This window comes from Cylas formicarius, unplaced genomic scaffold (assembly GCF_029955315.1).
Source record: "Cylas formicarius isolate icCylForm1 unplaced genomic scaffold, icCylForm1.1 PGA_scaffold_8__14_contigs__length_24414737, whole genome shotgun sequence".
NCBI lineage: Eukaryota > Metazoa > Arthropoda > Insecta > Coleoptera > Brentidae > Cylas > Cylas formicarius.
In genome coordinates, this window is record NW_026844361.1 from 728,236 (window position 1) to 748,877 (window position 20,642).

Genomic DNA, 20,642 nt, shown 5'->3' on the forward strand with positions numbered 1-20,642 from the left:
TGCTCAATTTTTTTAAATAAGAGAACTTTGCTCTTGTGCTATTTTTGTATTTTTCGAACGTACACGCTGTACGCTAAAATGTGAAGTGAGGTGGCTTTTATTTGATGAAAATCCATTTATCAAAATAAATAAGAACCAAAAGTTCAGATTTTCACGAAATTATATATTATGACATGACAATTGTTTCGAAAACACCGTGTCTTTAGCAAATGTCATTTAATGAAGACACGGTGTTGTCGAAACAATTGTCATGTCATAATATATAATTTCGTGAAAATCTGAACTTTTAGTTCTTATTTATTACTTATTTTAATTTTTTATGTGATGTTATATACAATTCATGTGTTAACATTAATTTCCATTAGCTTTTTTTTCCTAAATTGCTTCGTTCCTTTTTTAGACCAAAGTTAGTTGTTACTCTCTTAATGTAGTTAAAAAGATCTTCATTTAAAATTTGACATAGATATGTAAATTTTAGAGTCAACAAAAAAATAAATAAATATTATGCAATCAATGAATTAACTAATTACTTTGAACGGGCTATTTTATTAAACCGAGTCTCTTACCTATATACAAAGTTCGCGATAAACCGATTAAAAACTATACACTAACGCTGCCGCCGTTGTCATTCTCTTCCTTTCTTCGCTAACACGCACGAGTATATTTTACTCTGGGTATATATTATTCGCGATCGTGCGAAAACGATCGTTATTAATCGAAAGCGCAAAGGGAAATTAATTTTCATTACGCAACACGTCCGATTCATTAACTTTTCGCGATGCCAATAAAAAAAAACCGCGAAACATACCGAGCGGATCGTGAAAATATACTCACTGATGTCGACGTTGTCAGAGTCGAACGGAAAAATAAATAAAATAAATAATAAACGACGTGGAATCGGTGACCGACCAACTATGGAAACGATCTGAATTTCAGCACCGCGGCGGTCCACAAGAAGTGCCACTCCAGAAGATCGACTTTTCGGATTGCCCGAGGGAAAAATCGAATTCGCATCGTTTTGGTCGATGACTGGCCGGTGCGCAGCATCTGCACCGATTTATATCGACCCCAAATTCCGAGAGATAATGTTATCGTCGTTGTTTATAAACTATGAAATCGCCGAAAGTCCACCAAAAATAAAATGTAGATTTTGGTTGAATTGAGTCAAAATTCTTAGAAAATAAGTCAGAACTTCTGTAAAAGCAATTAAGAATTTCTGACTCAAGTCAGAGTTTCTAGAAAATAAGTCTGAATTTCTGAGGTTAGAATTTCTGAGTTAAGTCAGAATTTACGAAAAAATAAGTCAGAATTCCTGAAATTTCTGAAAAAAAAAGTAGTAATTTCTGAGTTAAGTCTAAAATAAATGAAAATTTCTATAAAATAAATAAACATTTCTAACTCAGCCGGAATTTCTGGAAAAAATGTCAGAAAATAAGTAGGAATTTTTGAGTTGAGCCAGAATTTCCGAAAAGTAGGTAGAAATTTCTGTGAAACAAATAAATATTTCTGCGTTAATTCAGAATTTCTCGAAAAATAAGTCAAAATTTCAGTAAAATAAATAAAAATTTATGAATTAAGTCAGAAGTTCTGCAAACCAGACTAGAATTGTTGAAGTTAAAGTTTCTGAAAAGTAAGTAAGAATTTGATTTAAGTCAGACTTTCCAAAAAATAAGACAGAATTACTAGAATTTCTGAAAAATAAGTAATAATTTCTGAGTTAAAACAGAATTTCTATAAAATAAATAAAAATTTCTGATTTAGAATTTCCGGAAAATAGATTAGAATTGCTGAAGTCAGAATTTTTGAGTTCACTCAAATTTCTTAATAATAAATAAAATTCTCTGACTTAAGTCAGAATTTCTGGAAACAAGTCATAATTCCTGAAGTTAGAATTACTGCAAAATGAGGAAGAATTTCTGAGTTGAGTTAAATTTCTGAAAAAATAAGTGAAAATTTCTGTACAATAAATAAAAAGTTTTGAGATGTCAGGATTTGTTTAAAAAAATAATTCAGAATTTCTGTACAGTAGATAAAAAGTTCTGAGCTAGATCAGAATTTCGGAAAAAATAACTCATAATTTCTGTAAAATAAATAAAATGTTCTGAGTTCCGTTAGAATTTCTGAAAAATAAGCTGGAATTTTTAATCGAAATATGAGATAGATAGTGTGATTGATAAAGATTATACCTAGACACCAAAATATTGTGATTAAGCTCCACCAAGTACAGGGCGTTCCAAATCTTAATGTTATTCCGAATGATTTTAATATTTTGGTGTTTAGTACCTTCAGTTTTTTGAGTCCGTTCATTCCTCCCGGACTGTCCCTAAAATTATTCCTTAAAAATTTGCCTTATTAAAAATAAACAGTAGTTTCGGAGACACCGTTGTAATTGTTGGGATGCAAAAAATTTCAACGTTTTCCTCGTTTTCTCCGTGCTTAGATGTTCTTTTTGAGGTTCTGTTGAAGCGTGTCGAATTTTACAATACATTTATACAAATGGGCAATGGAATATTTTTATGCAATACATAAAACGTATAATAATCTAACATGTGTTTACCTAAATGAAAACCGTGAATGATGGTTTGTGAAAAACCAAACGCGCTACAGTTTTTTCCTTCGACAAAAGATCGAAGTCAGTTCCAATTTCCACATTTTTTCTAAATTTGTATATAAGCTGGCAAAAAAATATAAACGAAAATCGGATATTTCTGTTGTTCTGCCATATTATCGGAAACAGCAAAAATATTTTTTTAACAAAGTAGTTTGCCCTAATGTGAGCTATCCAGCATCCCATCCAGGATTGCAGATTGAAATAGCCTGTATATACTAATATATCAAATTTTTGTAATTTTTAAGATATCTTTTGGAACGTTTTTTAGCAAACCCTTCAAAATATCCAACTTTTTTAATGCACTACAACTTTAAATGGTTGTTGTTATATAAGAAGCGCAATTGTGCAATAAAAGGTACACCAATGAGACCGAAAAAAAAATATATCAGAATTGTTAAAAGTGTTCTCAAGGTCCAATGATGTAATTTTGCCAATATCCAGCAGACATATTAAAAATATGCCACTATCATTCGCGTAGCATAGCTCCACTTTAATTATTATAAAATGTATTTCAAAATGCCCTTATCAAAACAAAAGATTGTATCGCCCATAAATATAATTATAAATAATTAGAACAAAATAAGCAAAACCAAATTCAATCATTCAATTTATAATCAAATTCCTTCCTTAATCGTTTATTTCTTAAAGTATGATCTATTGGTTTAAATATACCGATGTGATATATAATTTTCTCAAAAAGTGAACGCAACAAAAAAGCTGAACTCACGCTTATCGAACGTCAATTATTAACGAACGTGCAATTGAGTAAACGTATTTTAAAATTACGAATACGTTTACGATTGATATTGTCTCTATTTTCAAAATTTTAACGTGCGTCACTGGGCGATTTACGCGCGCATCCTGAAATAAACAAAGACGACGCAATATTTTTCCTCTTCCGCAAAAAAATGTCTATATAATGGACCAATAGAGTTTACAATAATTATTAGTCATCTTTATTATTCTTACGTTTTTCTACTATATCTTCATAAAACATAACTTTTTATTTCAGCAAAATAGTCTCAAAAACACCCGAATCTTATAGCACTAAAAGGTAATTCAACCTTTTAATCATTTGCCACTATGAACGACAAGTATTCCCTTTTCCCGAAATCACTTTGACGCTCGTTGACAAGACAATGAAGAATTATTGGAACATTCTTTGGATGGTGTGAATGTCGCCATTTTATGTAAGTACATTTTAATTACGCCGTCATTAAAGTGTCATTCATTCCTATTTACTCCACCGCGATGGAATAATGACCGGTAATATATCAAACACAACAAAAAATTCTCCGCCATTTAACGTCAAAATTGGTTTTATCGGTTGGTCGTGTTTTTAAAATACCTGAAACACGCTAAATGTGACACATTTTCAATTTACACGATTTCTATCTAACGCAGCGTTATCCAACAGAGCTATATCTTTCACCTTTCCCACATTACAGGCGTAATTGACATGATTTTTTTGACAGCCGACGGTAACGTCGGCGCGGTGGTCGTAATTGTCTGTGGTCCGTGCTTACGCGTCAATGGCCGATTCCAAAGGGTTAGCCGACCACTCGAGATGGGCCGTTGTTCAAAGCACAAGGGAAGACTTTGGCCGTATGCATACGGCTATGCAAATCGCCTAAACAATGGCCGTTGGTTTTTCGCTCGGTAACTCGGCAATATTTTGGTTTGAAAGCGTCCGATTAGTAATTCAAATTGACGCTTCCTTGTTTTCGTTTCCGTGCGAGCTGGCGGCGGTCGTTTTTTTTAGGTCGCCTTGAGATAACGCGCCATTCGAAAAATTCCTTTCGCGCAAAAAATAAAAGGCAAAAAAAGTATCGGGACGTATTGGAACGGCTGTTTACGTATTGAATCGGACAACGTTCGCTCGGGCGAATGGTAATTGAGGCGGCCGCGCCGGGAGGTGTGTTATTACGAAGCGAATGTTGTCTTTTGAGCGGTATGCCAGGTAAAATCGTACGATCGATCGTATTTTCGGGTTAAAGGTTGGGCTTCCTCGAAGAAAAAAACAATGTTGGGACGCTGTTCGTTGACTTTTTAATTATTCGCCTCGAACAGCGGCACACCAATTCTGATCGTTTCGTTCTTTTCGCAGTCGCAAGAAGATGACATCGAAAAAGTTCCACCTGCGTGTTATTTATATGTTCACATGTTCGGAAAGGCCCAATTAAGTAAAATGGGGAAGTCGATTCGAATATACCACATAGCTGCTAGCTAGCAGATCTTCAATAAGTTTGAATGCCACATTTTTACAGCTATATTTTTTAAAAATATGTCTAGATGTGCGAAAACACTTCGAGTGTTCGAAGTGTTTTCGGAGCGCGAGCATTGAAGATGCCAAGTGAGATTTTGATATATATATATATATATATATATATATATATATATATATATATATATATATATATATATATATATATATATATATATATATATATATATATATATATATATATATATATATATATATATATATATATATATATATATATATATATATATATATATATATATATATATATATATGCCCCTGAAAAACTAAGAACGACAGAAAAAAAGAGTGAAGCGAGAAAGTGACTTAGTTTCATCTAGATTTTTCTATTTTTCATATACCGGCTGATTTAAATCAAGTATTCATCATTGGTAACTTTGTTATGAGTACAGATACAAAATCGGTTAAATTAGCAAACTAATAGTATTTTTTCCGCTGATTACGTTGGGAAAACCGAAAAACAATTGAATGTTGGGAAATAAACAAAATGTACTCTTTTTATTGGAATAACCTGCATATTTTTTACTCAAACATTCGTAAATCACCAACAGAACAAAAACGGCCAAAAATTGAAAATAACCGATCAGCACATTTCTCTTTTAGACTAGATGGCTATGAGTACAGTTATTTTATTGGAGTCTAAGAAACAATTTGTTAATTTATTATAAAATGTTTTCGTCTATTTCTTTTAGCAAATACAGTTTCATTATTCCTAAAGATTCGCGCTAAATTGTTCAAAGAAGGCTGTGCAAAATAATGAGAGACCTGCCAAATACAAAACTAGTTAGTAGTGTTATATCAATTGTTATCAATTATTTAAATTAATTTTACTGTATCACTTATTTAAAAACGTTTTTTGCATAAGAAGAAAAGTGCGACATATTAGAATGCTAGTTGGCATGCAGTAAACATCTGTAAGGACACGACAACGACACTTAAACCTAACCACAACGCGTTCCACAATTTTTTCTGTGCCTTTACCGAATCTGTAGAAATAATGAAACTGTTTTTGCAAACAGAAGAAGTCGAAAAAATATATTTGAAGACGTGGTGTTCTTGGATATTTTGAAGCATATCGTGACAATTCTAATCGAGATATAGTCAAAGGCTCTAAACCTATCCTTTAATACTGTCCAAATGATTTAAAGAAAAAAAAACACAATTTTTGCCCTTACAAATTCTGACCAGCATGTATGCTTTTGGCAGGAGATGCAGAGAGAAGATTTTTTTTTGTCATTGGTATGTTAACTTTTGCCGCCAACACACACATAACTTTTGGTAGATTTAATGAACTGACGAATCAATTTTTTTCAAATTCTAGAATTTATAATCCAAAAATCATGGGAGAACATTTATTGCTAGTACATCCTTGAAGTCCACACAGGTTTAACGTTTGATGCAGTATGCAACGCAATTATTACTGAAATTCTGGATGGTTTTCTAGATGAGCTTGACCTCATAATCAGGCGAAATCTCCATTTCTAACAACTTAGCGCATCAGCTCATAACTTCAGACGAACATATCAATTTTAGCAACCATTTTTCACAATAAATGGATTGAATTCCTTGGCCTCCTAGGTCGCCAGATGCAATCGCCCTTGATTTCAACTTGTAGGGATATCTAAAGGATGAAATTTATAATGAAAGATACCAACATATTCACGTTTTAAAGGCTGCAATAAGAGAAAAAATAAACCAGAGAAAACCAAAACCAATAGAAAAACGAGCTCAAATAACTTTAATAGTTAATCATAAATTAATTAGGTTTTTTAGTTGTTTTTTTTCTATTTTCTTATTTCAACGCTCAAATAAAGCAATAAAAGAAAAATGGAGTTTCGCAACTGCTAATAGCAATCTAGTCTAAAAGAGAAATGTGCTGATAATTCAGTTATTTTTGATTTTAGGGTAAAATTGAATTTCAACCTTTTTGTTCTTTTCGTGATTTACGAACGTTAGAGTAAACAATATACAGGGTGTCCCATTTAAAAAGAGTACATTTTCCTCAGTTTTCCTAAACTCTATATTCAATAGTTTTACTGTTTTCACCGTCGAAAAGTGGAAAACATGCTACCAGTTTTCTAATTTAACCGACTTTGTATCTCTATTCATAACAAAGTTACCAATGATGAACACTTAATTTAGATCAGCGTGTATATAATATGTACAGGATTTCCGAAAAAAAGTGGTGTGCTCCATCAAAAAGAACGACAGAAAAAAAGATTTAAATAGAAAAGTGACATAGTTTCATCTAGATTTTTCAATTTTTTATATATACAAAGTGCTCCGTTGAGTCTGTTCATTCGGGGTAAATACCAGCTTTCTTACTTTATATATTTTTGGATTCTCCGCGAAATTGTAAATTTTATAATTAATAATTTTTTTCTATAAGGGTACCTCAAATATTTAATTTTGAAAAGGTTCCTTGTTGTATATTATCATATTCAAGGTGTCTAAAATTTATTATTTGTTTTAGCCACAAATGTTAAATATAAAACCTAGATAAGACTAAAAGAAACAAGTTAAAATTATTTTCAAAACTTATATATATTTTTATTTTTTTATATATTTTTTTAAAATAGTAGATACTCCCTTTTACATTCAATCATCCAATATAAAGTTATTATGATGTATACCAAGTGTTTTCGATTTTATGGCCAGTTTTTGGTCAAAACTATCCGACGGCTGTTATTTTATTATGCCAACAATTTTATAAAGTGGTGAAATCATTTATCCTATACTCGTCTTGAAGTTAGTTGCAGTCAGTTATACAGGGTGAGTCAAAATAAGAAATATTAATTTTCTTTAAGAAATCAAATGGAACTGCCATCAAATGCCTATAAATGCTTTTTCAATTTTATGAAAAATTCCCTATATCTAAACTTCATAAATTTATTAAATTTGTTAAATTATTATTATATATTATTTCTTATAGCCCAAAATTTATTGACCTATAAATAATGTTTTCAGATCGCGTCTTTTAGAGTAAATGTAAGTTGGTCCTGAAAATCTAAATAGGAAACGTTGTAGGGACTCATTTTTTTGAAAATACAGGGAATGGGCAAATTTATTTAGACATTTTTAAAGCAGAGGTTGTACAGCATATTAAGAACTATTCCAAACGAACTAAGACAGAGAATGTGGCTCCTTCATGCCTAGCATGTTACGGACTACTTAAATAATTTATTTCCTCAACGGTGAATAGAAAGAGGTAGTGAGATTACATAGCCACCTAGTTCTCCTGATCTAACTATTTTCTGCGAGGATATGTTAAAGACCAAGTGTATAAAACTGCCCCACAACAAAAGGGGATATGAAACAGCGGATAAGAGAAGCCTTTCAAAATGTCATGAAATGCTAGCGAATAGTGGCCAATAGTCTAAAGACTGCGTTAGAGCGAATAGGTGGAGACACTTCGAGCAATAAATAAAGTTAAACTTAATTAGACAGGTCTTTTTTGTTTTGCAGTTTTGTTCCTAGCTTTCAAGTGTTTTTTATGAAACTTTAGAAATATTGCACGTAAAATATTGTTTAAATTTATTTTTGTTTAAATCTCGGATTTAATAAATAATTTCCGCATTACATTTTGTATTAACGCGTAACTTCGTTTCTGTAGACTTTCACGTTTAGCTATTATTTATTTTGTTTTCAATCTTTTGTGTATTTTTGTGTATATCTCAAAAAATAAGTTTAGGAATATGCTTGATAAAATTGAAAGGGTGATTAATGGAAGTATAATATACAGGGTGTTCCATTTGAGTTTTTGACGAAAATTTATATTTTTTTTTTTGACTCAACCTACATAAACGAATCGAACTAACTTCAAGACAAGTATAGGATACACAATATAAAATTGTTCGCATAATAAAAATGACTATAAATCCGAAAACACTCGGTATAAACCGTAAGAATAATACATTGGTTGATTGAGTATAAAAAGGACTATCTATTAATGCCAAAATATACAGGGTGAGCCGTTTAAAAAATATGTATGTTTGGTTTCGTAAATATTCGCATCTACAACTGTTGTATTTAATCTTTTGCTCTAACACACATAATTAAGTATATTGCTTACTTTACCTCAATATTTGGACAGCCTATATCGAGTCAATATTTTGGATGTAAGGGTGAGCAAAAATAAAGTAAATAAAGTAATTTACAAAAAAACGTAAGTCATTTTTTTAGATGTGGCCCTATTATTTTGCATACACTTTTATTTTGCTTCCTGTTGCGTTCCTCCCCGTCATCTCACGTAAAAAATTAGTTGGTCCTGTAGCTCACGATGGCGCTGGTGAATACGGTTCCGATAATTAACTTAATTATTAATTAATTCTTGAGGAATGAAAGGTACCTCAGCGCGACCTACTTTTAATTTCTAGCACGTAGAGTTATAAAGAAAAACACAAGTAATAACAGGCATGGTGTTCAAAAATACGTAATAGGGAAGTTCTAAAAAAGGAAGTTTGGTGGAGCAGCGTCTTGTATATTCTTCAATTTACGAATTTCACGCTAAAAAATAACTCAGCTTTTCTTTTTGCCCCATGCGCAGAAAATATAAGTTTTATTTCTACAATTTTCAAGTAGTTTTTATTGCAAGGCCAAGAGGTCCAAGACCCTCGCGAATCGCTGGCAGAATGCGATTCGTATTGACCAACCGACAAAGAGGAAAAAGATCGCAAAAGGGATATAAACGGTGCGAAGAAGTAGCCGGAGGCTCCACTAATTTGAAGAACGAAGAAGCAGTCGACCTTGCCGTGACTGAAATGCATATTATTTTATAGCGGAGTAGCGGTTTGCCATGTCAAAACAAAAATAAATAGTAGATCGTATCGGAAAGTGACCGAGATGATCGGATTTAGTGCTGGTTATCTAAAGTTCAAGTCAGACTAACAAACAAATTTCGCCACTCGCCTTCCAAATTTTATATCAACATTTTTACTTTACCTAATTTTTGTGTACCTCAGTGAAAATTTGAATTGCTATGTAGGTGCTCAAGAGTCTGTTCACAATAAACGAATTGAAACTTAAAAACTTTTATTATTTCGACACATTCTTACGTTGAAGTACATACACGGAAACATCATAGAATAGTTCGTTATTTTAAAGCGGGCAAATTTTTCTTTTTCTTCTTCTTCTTAAAGCTCTTTATAATCGGTCATCCTTTTTTTTCGATCTCGAAACTGGTGTAATAATCGTTTAAGGATTAGAGCGTTCTTCTACCACGTTCCGATATATTTTCTGTCTTGACGTCATGAACCTCTTCGATCTTATGTTCTTCTTTAGATATCTTGTGTTTTTTGAACGACGTCAATAATATTTTTCAATTTAGGATCTTCCCTCTGTTATAAATAGTCGTTTTAATTCGACAAACAAACTTTCACAGGCTACTTTAATATTATTTACAAATCTTCTAGATTCCTCCTGCGTGGGTGGTTGATGAATCTAACTTGTGTAACAGAGATGCAACCAGAATATTGAAAAACTACTTAGGAGAGCTTCAAGGCGTCGGGAAGACATAAAATTACCCCAATAATGAAATATACAAAAATTCGTTACATTTATTTCGCGATATCAAAAAAATCTGATGTTGTCCCAGATATTCAATCAGGCCTTAAAACCGTCGGGAAGACATAAAACTAAAAGTAAACTAAACTAATAAAACTAAAAAAATAACGAAATATCCAGAAATTCGTTATATATATTTCGCAATGTCAAAAAATCTGACGCCCCAGATATTGAATTACACCATTAAAGAGTAGAGCTTCAAAATCACCTTCAAACCGTCGGGAAGATGAACCTCCGTTAGCTCGGCTCCTCAAACAATATATAAGCACACAATAGAATGCCAGCCAGATTCAATTGGGCTCTGAAGAAGCCAAAAATGTACAATCTGTTTTTTCCATATCATCGACAGGATTTCTTGACAAGGCATCTACATGTGCCATTATTCCTGCAGGTCGGCGTGTCACACCAAATCTATGCATTTGCATTTTTAACTATCAGCGGCCGATTCTTGGTATTAAATGCGTTTTCACTGATGAACTTCTCATTGCATAATGTAAAGTCGTAGTCTGTCTACCACCCAAACTAAACACAAAGTTTATAATTCTGAAGAATGATATTTCTGTTCAAAATTTCTCCAAAACCTATTCCCCTTGTATCTGTTGTAGATAGTTTGACATTCAATAATCCTGATATTTATTATTTTTTGAGCAAACAGTTATAAAACCTACAGACTTTAATGGAATTATGGACAAGTTCTTTGCCCATATGTGCACTTTAGGTTTAGGCAATTCAGGTATTTTCTCATTGAAGCAGTTATCTAATTTGCCATCATTTCTCTCCTCAAAAATTCTAAGGGTCGTACCTTTTCTTATAATAACCATATGGTCCTGTTCGGTGAATGATAGCTTAAAAAGTAGGTCTTTAAGATTCGACAGGGATAACATTACAAAATTTCACATTAATTTTATTAGATTGCGAGGACGTCAGTCTGGAGTAACCAGGTGTGATCATATCAACTTGTCTGGTATTGTAGTCGTACCTATTAGTGGTTACTCGATAGACGTCAGAGTTTTCACGTGTATATAAAACAGGTCGATATATATATATATATATATATATATATATATATATATATATATATATATATATATATATATATATATATATATATATATATATATATATATATATATATATATATATATATATATATATATATAGAGTGTTTTCCAATTGAATGTCAATAAATAAGGGGGCCATTTGCGGGTCCATTTTCAAAAAAAAACTTCATATGTCCATAACGTCTTAACTTTTGAGATTCAAGTTTTCAAAAATTCAATATATTTTTTTAATATCTATTATACCACTTTAGATATCTTAATGAAATTTGGCTCAGAGGTACTATGTATCAAGAAGCAATATTTAGTGGGCCACATTTTTTTAAAAATACACCAGCAACGGGCATACGGAATTTCAACTGGCAGACAAAAATACAGGGTGATTTTGTTAATTTCAAGTTTTGGGGCACTCCTCGTACCTCGGGTATCCTTTGAAATGTCCGAAAAGTGAAAAACGCATCCGATATACGTAGAATTTAGTGGTGCAATCAGTTTTTTCAAAATGGTTTCTCTTTTTTATGGATCACCCTATATTTTATAGGCCAATTTGATTCCGCTTGCTATGACCTCAAAAATGTATAACAGGTTATTTGTATAAATGACGTCACAAAAATGATTTTTTTAAATTTTCATAAAGGTATTTGCGGTAGGCGTTGGAAAAAGAATTTATTAATTATCTAAAATTTATTAAAAAATTTCATTATTTATTCCTGACAATACTTGCGCAATAACTTTTATAATATGCATGAAGTAAACTTAGTTTAATATTAACATTTAATTTGCAACATTTCACGTAGCTTTATGAACTATATATTATATAATTAAAAAGCATAAACCAAAACGAGAACCTAGATATTAAAGGCATTATTTAAAATGGTAAGAAACATAAAAGTTATTAAATATTAGGATTTTTTGCAAATCTGAACATAATTATTTTAATTTATGAAGGAGAGGATTGAAACTGTGAGTAGGTTGCGTGTTAGAAAAGGCATTGAACAGTTTGTTTAGCTTTATAAACTAAAATATTATATTTATGTATTTTAATTACTAAGCAAGTCATGAAAATTTTGTAAACGTTAGCTTTCGTTTCAAAAAAATCGCAATGCTGTCAAATTTGTTTCATAAAATATTGGCCCTAAAATTATATCCCTCCAAATTTCGCAACCTCACTAAAATCGATCTTCTACCTTGTTTATTTGTCTCAAATTCACAAGGTTTATTTTTAAAGCTCCATTAATACATTTTTTTTATGTAATGTTACTGATGTTGTAAATATCGATTCATGAATAAATTAAATTAAAAATATTAAATTAAATAATATTTATTTATTTTATAATAAAGAATTTTTATACTATTTAACGGTATTTGGGATAACCAGTAATCTCATAAAAAACATTAGAAACGCTTCCAGAAAGCTAAAATATTGAATTAATTGCATAAATATTGCCTGGGAATTGATAAAAATCGTCAATAAATTCGAAACGGTGCATCCCAGGCAAACGTGCACATATATCGCTGGATTCGTCTTTTAATAGGCTATCCGAAAATGCAAAAATATACAGGGTGTTTGATTTAAAACAATTGGGAGAAGTAACAATAAGAGTGTCTCTATATCTTGCAATTGCTATTATCTTCTCATCCGATACCCTTTCAAACAAAGTTGAACATCTTCGTTTATCTTGTATCCAGAATCATATTCAAAAATTTGTAAAGTCACCACTAGTGAAACCAATAAACTATTCTCAACTACCAAATAATGTGGTAAATAGATCACCGCACCAACTTTGTGAGACGCAAAAATCAGTTTTTGCAAAAGGTTCCAACTTCGTCCTTGCCCCAAATATCCCAAAAGAGGAAATTATTCCAAATGTTGAGTCTACTCTAAACAAACTGCCATCGCAAACAGCTAATGAAATTCGATTTGAAACCGCAAAAACCCTTAAAAAATCCAGCCTCCTAAATCTAATATTTAAAAGCCTAAACGCATTGCTCTCAAATCTCTAAAATATAATCCCATAATTCTAAAAGCAGATAAAGAAAATGTTATGATGGTCATGAAGACAAGTCAATATCAGGAAAACATTCAAGATATTGTTACAGACGGATCCAATCGCCAACTTAAACAAGATCCTACGTCATACTATTGGCGAAACTTATGGATTCCTGTGCGTCGGTTCTAGTTGAGTCGAACTTGCTAACGTTTCGCCAATATTCTTGTTGACTTCTTCAGAGCTTAACTGAACTGAGGATGATTGGCGAAACGTTAGCAAGTTTGACTCAACAACAATCTACGCAGGAGGAATCCAGAAGTTTCGTAAATAGTATTACAGTAGCCTGTTGAAGTTTCTTTAAAAAAATAAGATCCTAAGTCATATATGAAATGGAATCAGGATCCCTGAAAAAGTCTATAGCCCCTCATGTCGACCGTTGGTTCTACAACATGTTCTCTAGCAAAATATTTAGCTTCTATATTAAAACCCCTTAAAAGGAAAATTGATGAATTAAGTACGAAACTATCAGTTTTCAATACAAAGGCTTTAAATATAGAAGCTAGATATTTTGCTAGAGAATATGTTGGAGAACCAATGGTGCGGACAATATATCGAAGGAGTAATCCTGGTTTCTCAATCTTAGAGACTTGGTAGAGACTCGGAATTTTGGAGTCCCGAGAGTGTATAGAAATCTATAAGCAACCAAACAACCTTAACTGCGACTCAGGTCTTTACCTTTCGCTAATATGGAAATTAGTCATCCGAGACCATTGTACATAACCTTCCTTTAGCTCTGCCTCCCTCAAACAGTATAGTATAAGCAGGTAAAGAGTAGAATCCGAGCCAGTTTCAATTAAATTCTGAAGAAGACAACATGATGATTGGCGAAACGTCAGCAAGTTAGATTCATCAACCACCCACGCAGGAGGAATCCAGAAGATTTGTAAATAATATTATAGTAGCCTGTGAAAGTTTGTTTGTCAAATTAAAACGACTATTTATAACAGAGGGAAGATCCTACATTGAAAAATATTATTGACGGCGTTCAAAAAACACAAGATATCTAAAGAAGAACATAAGATCGAAGAGGTTCATGACGTCAAGACAGAAAATATATCGGAACGCGGTAGAAGAACGCTCTAATCCTTAAACGACTCTTACACCAGTTTCGAGATCGAGAAAAAAGGATAACCGATTGTAAGGAGCTTTAAGAAGAAGAAGAAGAAGAAGAAGAAGAAGAAAAATTTGCCCGCTTTAAAATAACGAACTATTCTATGATGTTTCTCTGTATGTAGTTCAACGTAAGAATGTGTCGAAATAATAAAAGTTTTTAAGTTTCAATTCGTTTGTTGTGAACAGACTGTTGATCACCTACATAGCAATACAAATTTTTCCTAAGGTACATAAAAATTAGGTAAAGTAAAAATGTTGATATAAAATTTGGAAGGCGAGGGGCGAAATTTGTTTGTTAGTCTGACTTGAACTATAGATAATCAGCACTAAATCACTTTCTGATACGATCTACTATTTATTTTTGTTTTGACATAGCAAACCACTACTCCGCTATAAAATAATATGCATTTCATTTTGCTAGAGAATATGTTGGAGAACCAATAGTGCTGAGAATAGATCGAATTGGTAATCCTGGTTTGTGAATCTTAGGGAATCCAGACCTTCCATCTAAAAATCTAAATTATGAAAACGCTACGTTAATGGGCTCATGGTCAAGGATCCCTCCGAGATTTTCTTGGCCATTTAAACTTTAAACACCCTAACATACGTATTACCATTGCATTAGAAACTAATAATAACATCCCATTCTTAGATATTGAATCATTCTTCAATCAATCAATCAACTCTCTTGTTTACAGAGAAATAAAATTATCTCAGCCTGACTTACTCATTCGTTCTGTCAAATACAAAATTCAAAAATTCAAATACAAAAACTTTAGGATTTTACACCATTCCATGCATATGCGGCAAAGAGTACGTTAGAATAAGCCTTGAAACTACGACAAATAAACTCATCAGTAGTTTCTGAACGCAATGATGAATCCGGACGTCAAATATTGTTCGACAAAACTACAATTCTTGCGTGTAATCAATTTTTCTATCAAAGAGAAATCCGAGAATCTATGGACATCTATAAGCAACCAAACTACCTTAATCGCGACTCAGGTCTTACCTTTCACCAATATAGGAATCAGATATCCGAGACAATGGCCACGCCCATCCTTTAATTCGTCCCTCCTCAAATAATATATAAGCAGTTATAGAGTAGAATGCGAGCCTGTCTCAGTTAAGCTTTGAAGAAGCTAACAGGATAATTGGCGGAACGCCAGCAAGTTTGATTTATAAACAACCAACGCCAGACAAATCCAGAAGATTTGTACATTGTATCAAAATTATTAAGTAAACAAATAAAAACCAGACTATCAAAAAAATATTGTCATCATAAAAGTGAAAAAATTTCCAGTATAATTCGCTATTGGTTACCCCAAAGAAAAAATTTCCACTAAAATTCATTCGTTGCCATGGTGATGTGTTAAACAAACACGTTGACAGATTTCCATAGCAACTCATGTTTCGCACGAGAAAAAAAATCCACTAAAATTCATGCGTTGGCTAGGTGACCCATAAAAAAAACGTTTTGATTTTTTAAAAATTGCAGGTGCAGAATTTTCATTTTCATTTACGTGATATTTTATTCTTCTAAAAAACAAAAACGTATATACAACAAACTACCTTTTTTTACACAAGGAAACAGCCCCGAAAGCACTATACAGACCGAGGACAAGATACCAAATTCAAGTATCAAAGTAACAAAGTATCAATCTGATTAATACTTTTATTAACGTGTGAATATTAGCTCTAATTTCAAAAGTTAAGTTTGAACCCTTTGACACGTTATATTCTTTAGCTAATTTTAACTTTTGCGCACCTTTCAGGGAAAATTATCACAACTAAATTAAAACTTTTTTGAACCATTATTTCAGTGTTAAATTTGCGAGCATAAATTTTATTTTACCTATTTACACAATCAACAGTCACCGATGTGCATTTACCCGGCTTGCGATCGCGAGACAGCGACGTTGGGACTGTCTTAGTTCGAGTGCTCGAATTGTGAAAGAGGAAGCGTTTATAGAATTAAATGATTAAAGAAAATTGGGAGCTTTTTGTCGGTCGTTAGTAAGCGGCATAAATTTTCGCGTTTGAACTTTTTTTGCAGGCCCGATGTTAGCAATTAGAGAATAAAATTCCGGTTCAAAATTTGAATTTGAATTTGTTTATGAAACTTAGGTAACCCTACAGATTACGTATTTAGTAGATGAGGTCTGCTCGCAACCGGGTTCATTTTTGGTCTTTCATTTTCAAAAAAAAAAAAAACAAAAAATTATTAATATTAATTGATGAAACGCCTTTTATAAAGAGGTCCGACCTAAAAGACTTGGACTTGGAAATGCTAATTGTACACGAGAGCGCAGATTATCAGGAATATTTTTTTTCGCCAGAAGTAATCTCCTTTTAAGTATTCGCCATTATATACTGCTGGAGTACTTTTACAGCATACGAGGCTGTTAGGTCTCAAGAACCATACTATCCCGGAATGGACCTCCTTTTGTCGCGACATTTTTGAAGGTAATGTTGAACAACGAAATTGGATTTTCCTTTCTCTATCACAGTAGAATTTCTACTGATAGTCTGCTCTACTTTTAATACTCCTGTCACAACTAATACTGCAGCTGACGTACCTAAGTTGGTACAATAATTAAATAAAACCGTACCATTAAAAACCTCGCCGTTTTTTACAACTTAAATTTTTGCTGGCGGAAAATGAAATAGAAAAACTAAAATGTGAACCTTATTGCTGCATAGTTTAAAAACATTGCGAAATTTTTTTGAATTAGAAAAGTTGCGAGTTTTTCATGCGACAAGAAACAGACAGTTTTATATAGTGACAATTTTTCTATTTTGTGTAATTTTCTGGTTAAATCGAATAAATAAAGCAGTTTCGCAACACCGTGCAGGTGGATTTCATTCGGCGACCACAATTAAAACTACTAAACTGTTGGATTACCCAAACTTGTTCTATAATAGACTATTAATTATCCATGGAATATTTATTAATAATCATTTATTTGTAAACTGCTTTAAACTTCCACCAGATTAAAACGTCAAAGGATCGCAACTAACCAAAACACACTTTGAAATTTATAAACGAATCCAGGAGTTCGTATAGACGACACAAAAGAGATGAGATGTCTAGTGAAGTAGTAAGATCAAAATAACGGAATCAATGTGATACAGATAAACAAATCTCACAGATTATAAACAACTTAAATAATAATATCAACCTAAAGATATTGTGATACACCCAAAAAGAAATTTACTAATATTATTAATAAAATTAATTATATATATTAATAAGTAAATTTCCTGACTCACTGAAGATTGGCAGGGTCACACCTATACAAAAAACTGGACCACACAGTAAAGTAGATTATAGGCCAACATTGTCAAAAATAGTAGAATTAGCTCACAAGAAACCCATAATATTATGACCTTGTCAATGTCATCTCCACCGCCATTGATAATAAAAATTATGCGTTAGCAGTATTAATTAATGCATCATTTAATGTTGTGGATACAGTAATGCTCATATGTTTCTCTCATCATACGTTAAAGATATAGTAAACAAGTATCTTTCACGTCTCGCCGAAATCCAAAATTACGGCGCACTTTAGTAAATATAAAAATTTGTAAAAAAATAGCGATTTCCAATGATATTTTTTCAAATATCTCATGCACCCTGTATGATAGACGAAACCTGAAACTCCCGACGCAGTTTACGATACTGTTTAAACAAAATTATCAAATATTTTATAGTTTTTCACTTACGGCTAATAATTTATCCACAAAAACGTTAATTTTCAGGATTTTTCGTATGTTTTGCCTATTACGACACACTCTGTCCAAAGTTGATAAAATCTTAGATGTAGAGGTTATAGCCATGGATCTCCCACCTTCTCGGTCCATTAATTTTTCCAAATGGTTTTCGAGAAAATATGTTTTTTCTGAAACTATGCAGTACAAATGTCGTCATCGCGTCTAGATTGAGAAGGAGAAATAGCGATTCTCATTCACAAGCGTATCTGATGAGGAAAACCGTAAATACAAAAATTGTAGTTCTTGGTGCGGTCTAAAATACTATATAAACTAATTAGCCATTAGCTCTAATAATAAATGACGTCATCGCGTCTAGATTGAGCGTGAGAAATAGTCATATTTTTCACGAATTTTGATATATTTCTAATAAACAAATCCTGAAAAGAACAACAGAGTCTATTGGATTTTTGCCCGTAACACCCTGTATTTAATCGAAAAAATTCTTGAAACAAAAGTTACAAGCATTTCCCGGTTCAAAAATTTTTCCGATAGGGTAAAAAACAATTTCTATCTGAAAGCAAAACTAACCCAAAAAAATTTGATTTTTTAAATACTTGGCAAGATTTGATAACACCCAGTTTCTGCAGTTTAGATTTGGGTATGGACTTTTACCTCTCTGCCGAATTTGAAGTGGATACCTGCAACTTTGGGACAAACATATTTTTAATATAGCACGAAATATACAGAACACCCGGTACAATAGGTGAAAACCTTAAATACAAAAGTTTTAGCTGTCTATACAGTCTGTCACAGTCTTCTAATTATTCTAATAATTATCAAATAGGAACCCAATTTAAGTTTTTTGCAAATACCAGGCACAGCCTGTATATTTTTGAAAATTATCAAGATTAAAAGTTTATAGCATCGATCTTATGGTCCAATAATTTTTTCGACAACACAAACGATTTTTGAGAAGTGATTTTTTGTTGGACCATTGCAAATGCGGTTTTTATTTTTTTTTTAATACTTCTGACGCCCCAGTCTCCCAATTTCACTAGGTTCGGCCAGAGGACTAAAAGCTACTTAATTGAGAAAATTTGAAGTGGACAGCTTCAAATTGGTGACGAGCCACTCTTATGAAGCGTCGACAGAGAACGGAGAACAGAACATTGAAACATATTGAAAAAAAAATTTGTTTCGAACCCGGTTCGTTTCTGTACCAGTGGAGACCTTAACCAATAATACTAAAAATTCTAAAAAACACAATATCAACAACAACGAATGATAATAAAACCGATAACAATGACAACGAAACGAACAATAATAAAAACATAACGCGAAGTAAATGACTATGTGTTTTCTCTATATCCATTATAATTTCCCACACATTTTTAATATTACCACTCATTTTATAATAAATCGCATTTAAAATTAAGTCTGGATGATCTCTATTGGACATGAATATTTCTTGCTCAATTCGTTGGCTCAACACTCGTATACTTTAAGATCTGTCAATGTATACTCGTTTTTTTTTTTAAATCTCAATAGGAAAATATCGAGAAGATTTAAATCCAGGGTATGAACCGGCCACTGAATTGTACCATGTCTGCCTCGTCATTTACATATTCCATGTTCAGTAACTGGATCGGCATTGTGGGGCGGTGCCCCATTTTATTGCCAAATCAGGTTAATGTATTGGCGAACTGGAAGGCTTTCCAAATAATGTGCAATGTTATTTTAAATTAAATCTAAATATCGATTGCCCGTCAGGTATCCATCAAGAAAAATCGGTCCGATTATTTGGTTGGCCAGCATCCCACACTAAGCCTAAGCACGGCTGACGCAATAAATCCTGGAAAAACTACGATTTTCACCACTTTAAAAAATATAAATGCAAACCATATCGTACAGAAAAGTAGATGAAAGAGATGCCGGTAGAAAAATACAATTTCACGATTCATCGGAAAATGGAGCACGTTAAGTTTAGACTATAGAAAATCCTCATGCTGTAGTGTATCAAAATCGGCAAGGTCGCTTTGGATTCAATCTATGGGTACGAATTTTTTTAATGAAAATCTGATGGTGGATAGTTATTTAAATATTTTACAAACATATGTTATCCGTTTTTGAAAGACTTGTCATTAATTCTTGGAAGGAGTATTTATTATCAGCAAGTACACTTTTAAATAAAAAGTTTGGACAATGGTGAATTGGAACTGGAGGCCAAATTGTGTGGCTTGCGAGATCGT

General features: G+C 32.4%; 1 protein-coding gene across 4 annotated transcripts in view; it reads right to left on the reverse strand.

The window, feature by feature from the left end:
• LOC132706379 (protein I'm not dead yet) overlaps positions 1-20,642 on the reverse strand; it is a 50,264-nt gene that overhangs the window by 20,322 nt on the left and 9,300 nt on the right. The window contains exon 1 of one of the 4 annotated variants that reach the window (XM_060677689.1): positions 16,535-16,638. The exons of 1 other annotated variant lie outside the window; for it this stretch is intronic. Coding sequence is in view for 1 of the 3 variants with exons in the window: in XM_060677684.1 (XP_060533667.1) it covers position 835 (1 nt within the window). In the remaining 2 variants the exon portion in view is untranslated. Of the gene's footprint in view, positions 1-566; positions 722-834; positions 1,022-16,534; positions 16,639-20,642 lie in introns of those variants that run through there. 2 more of the 4 variants (XM_060677684.1, XM_060677688.1) reach the window with 2 other exon arrangements.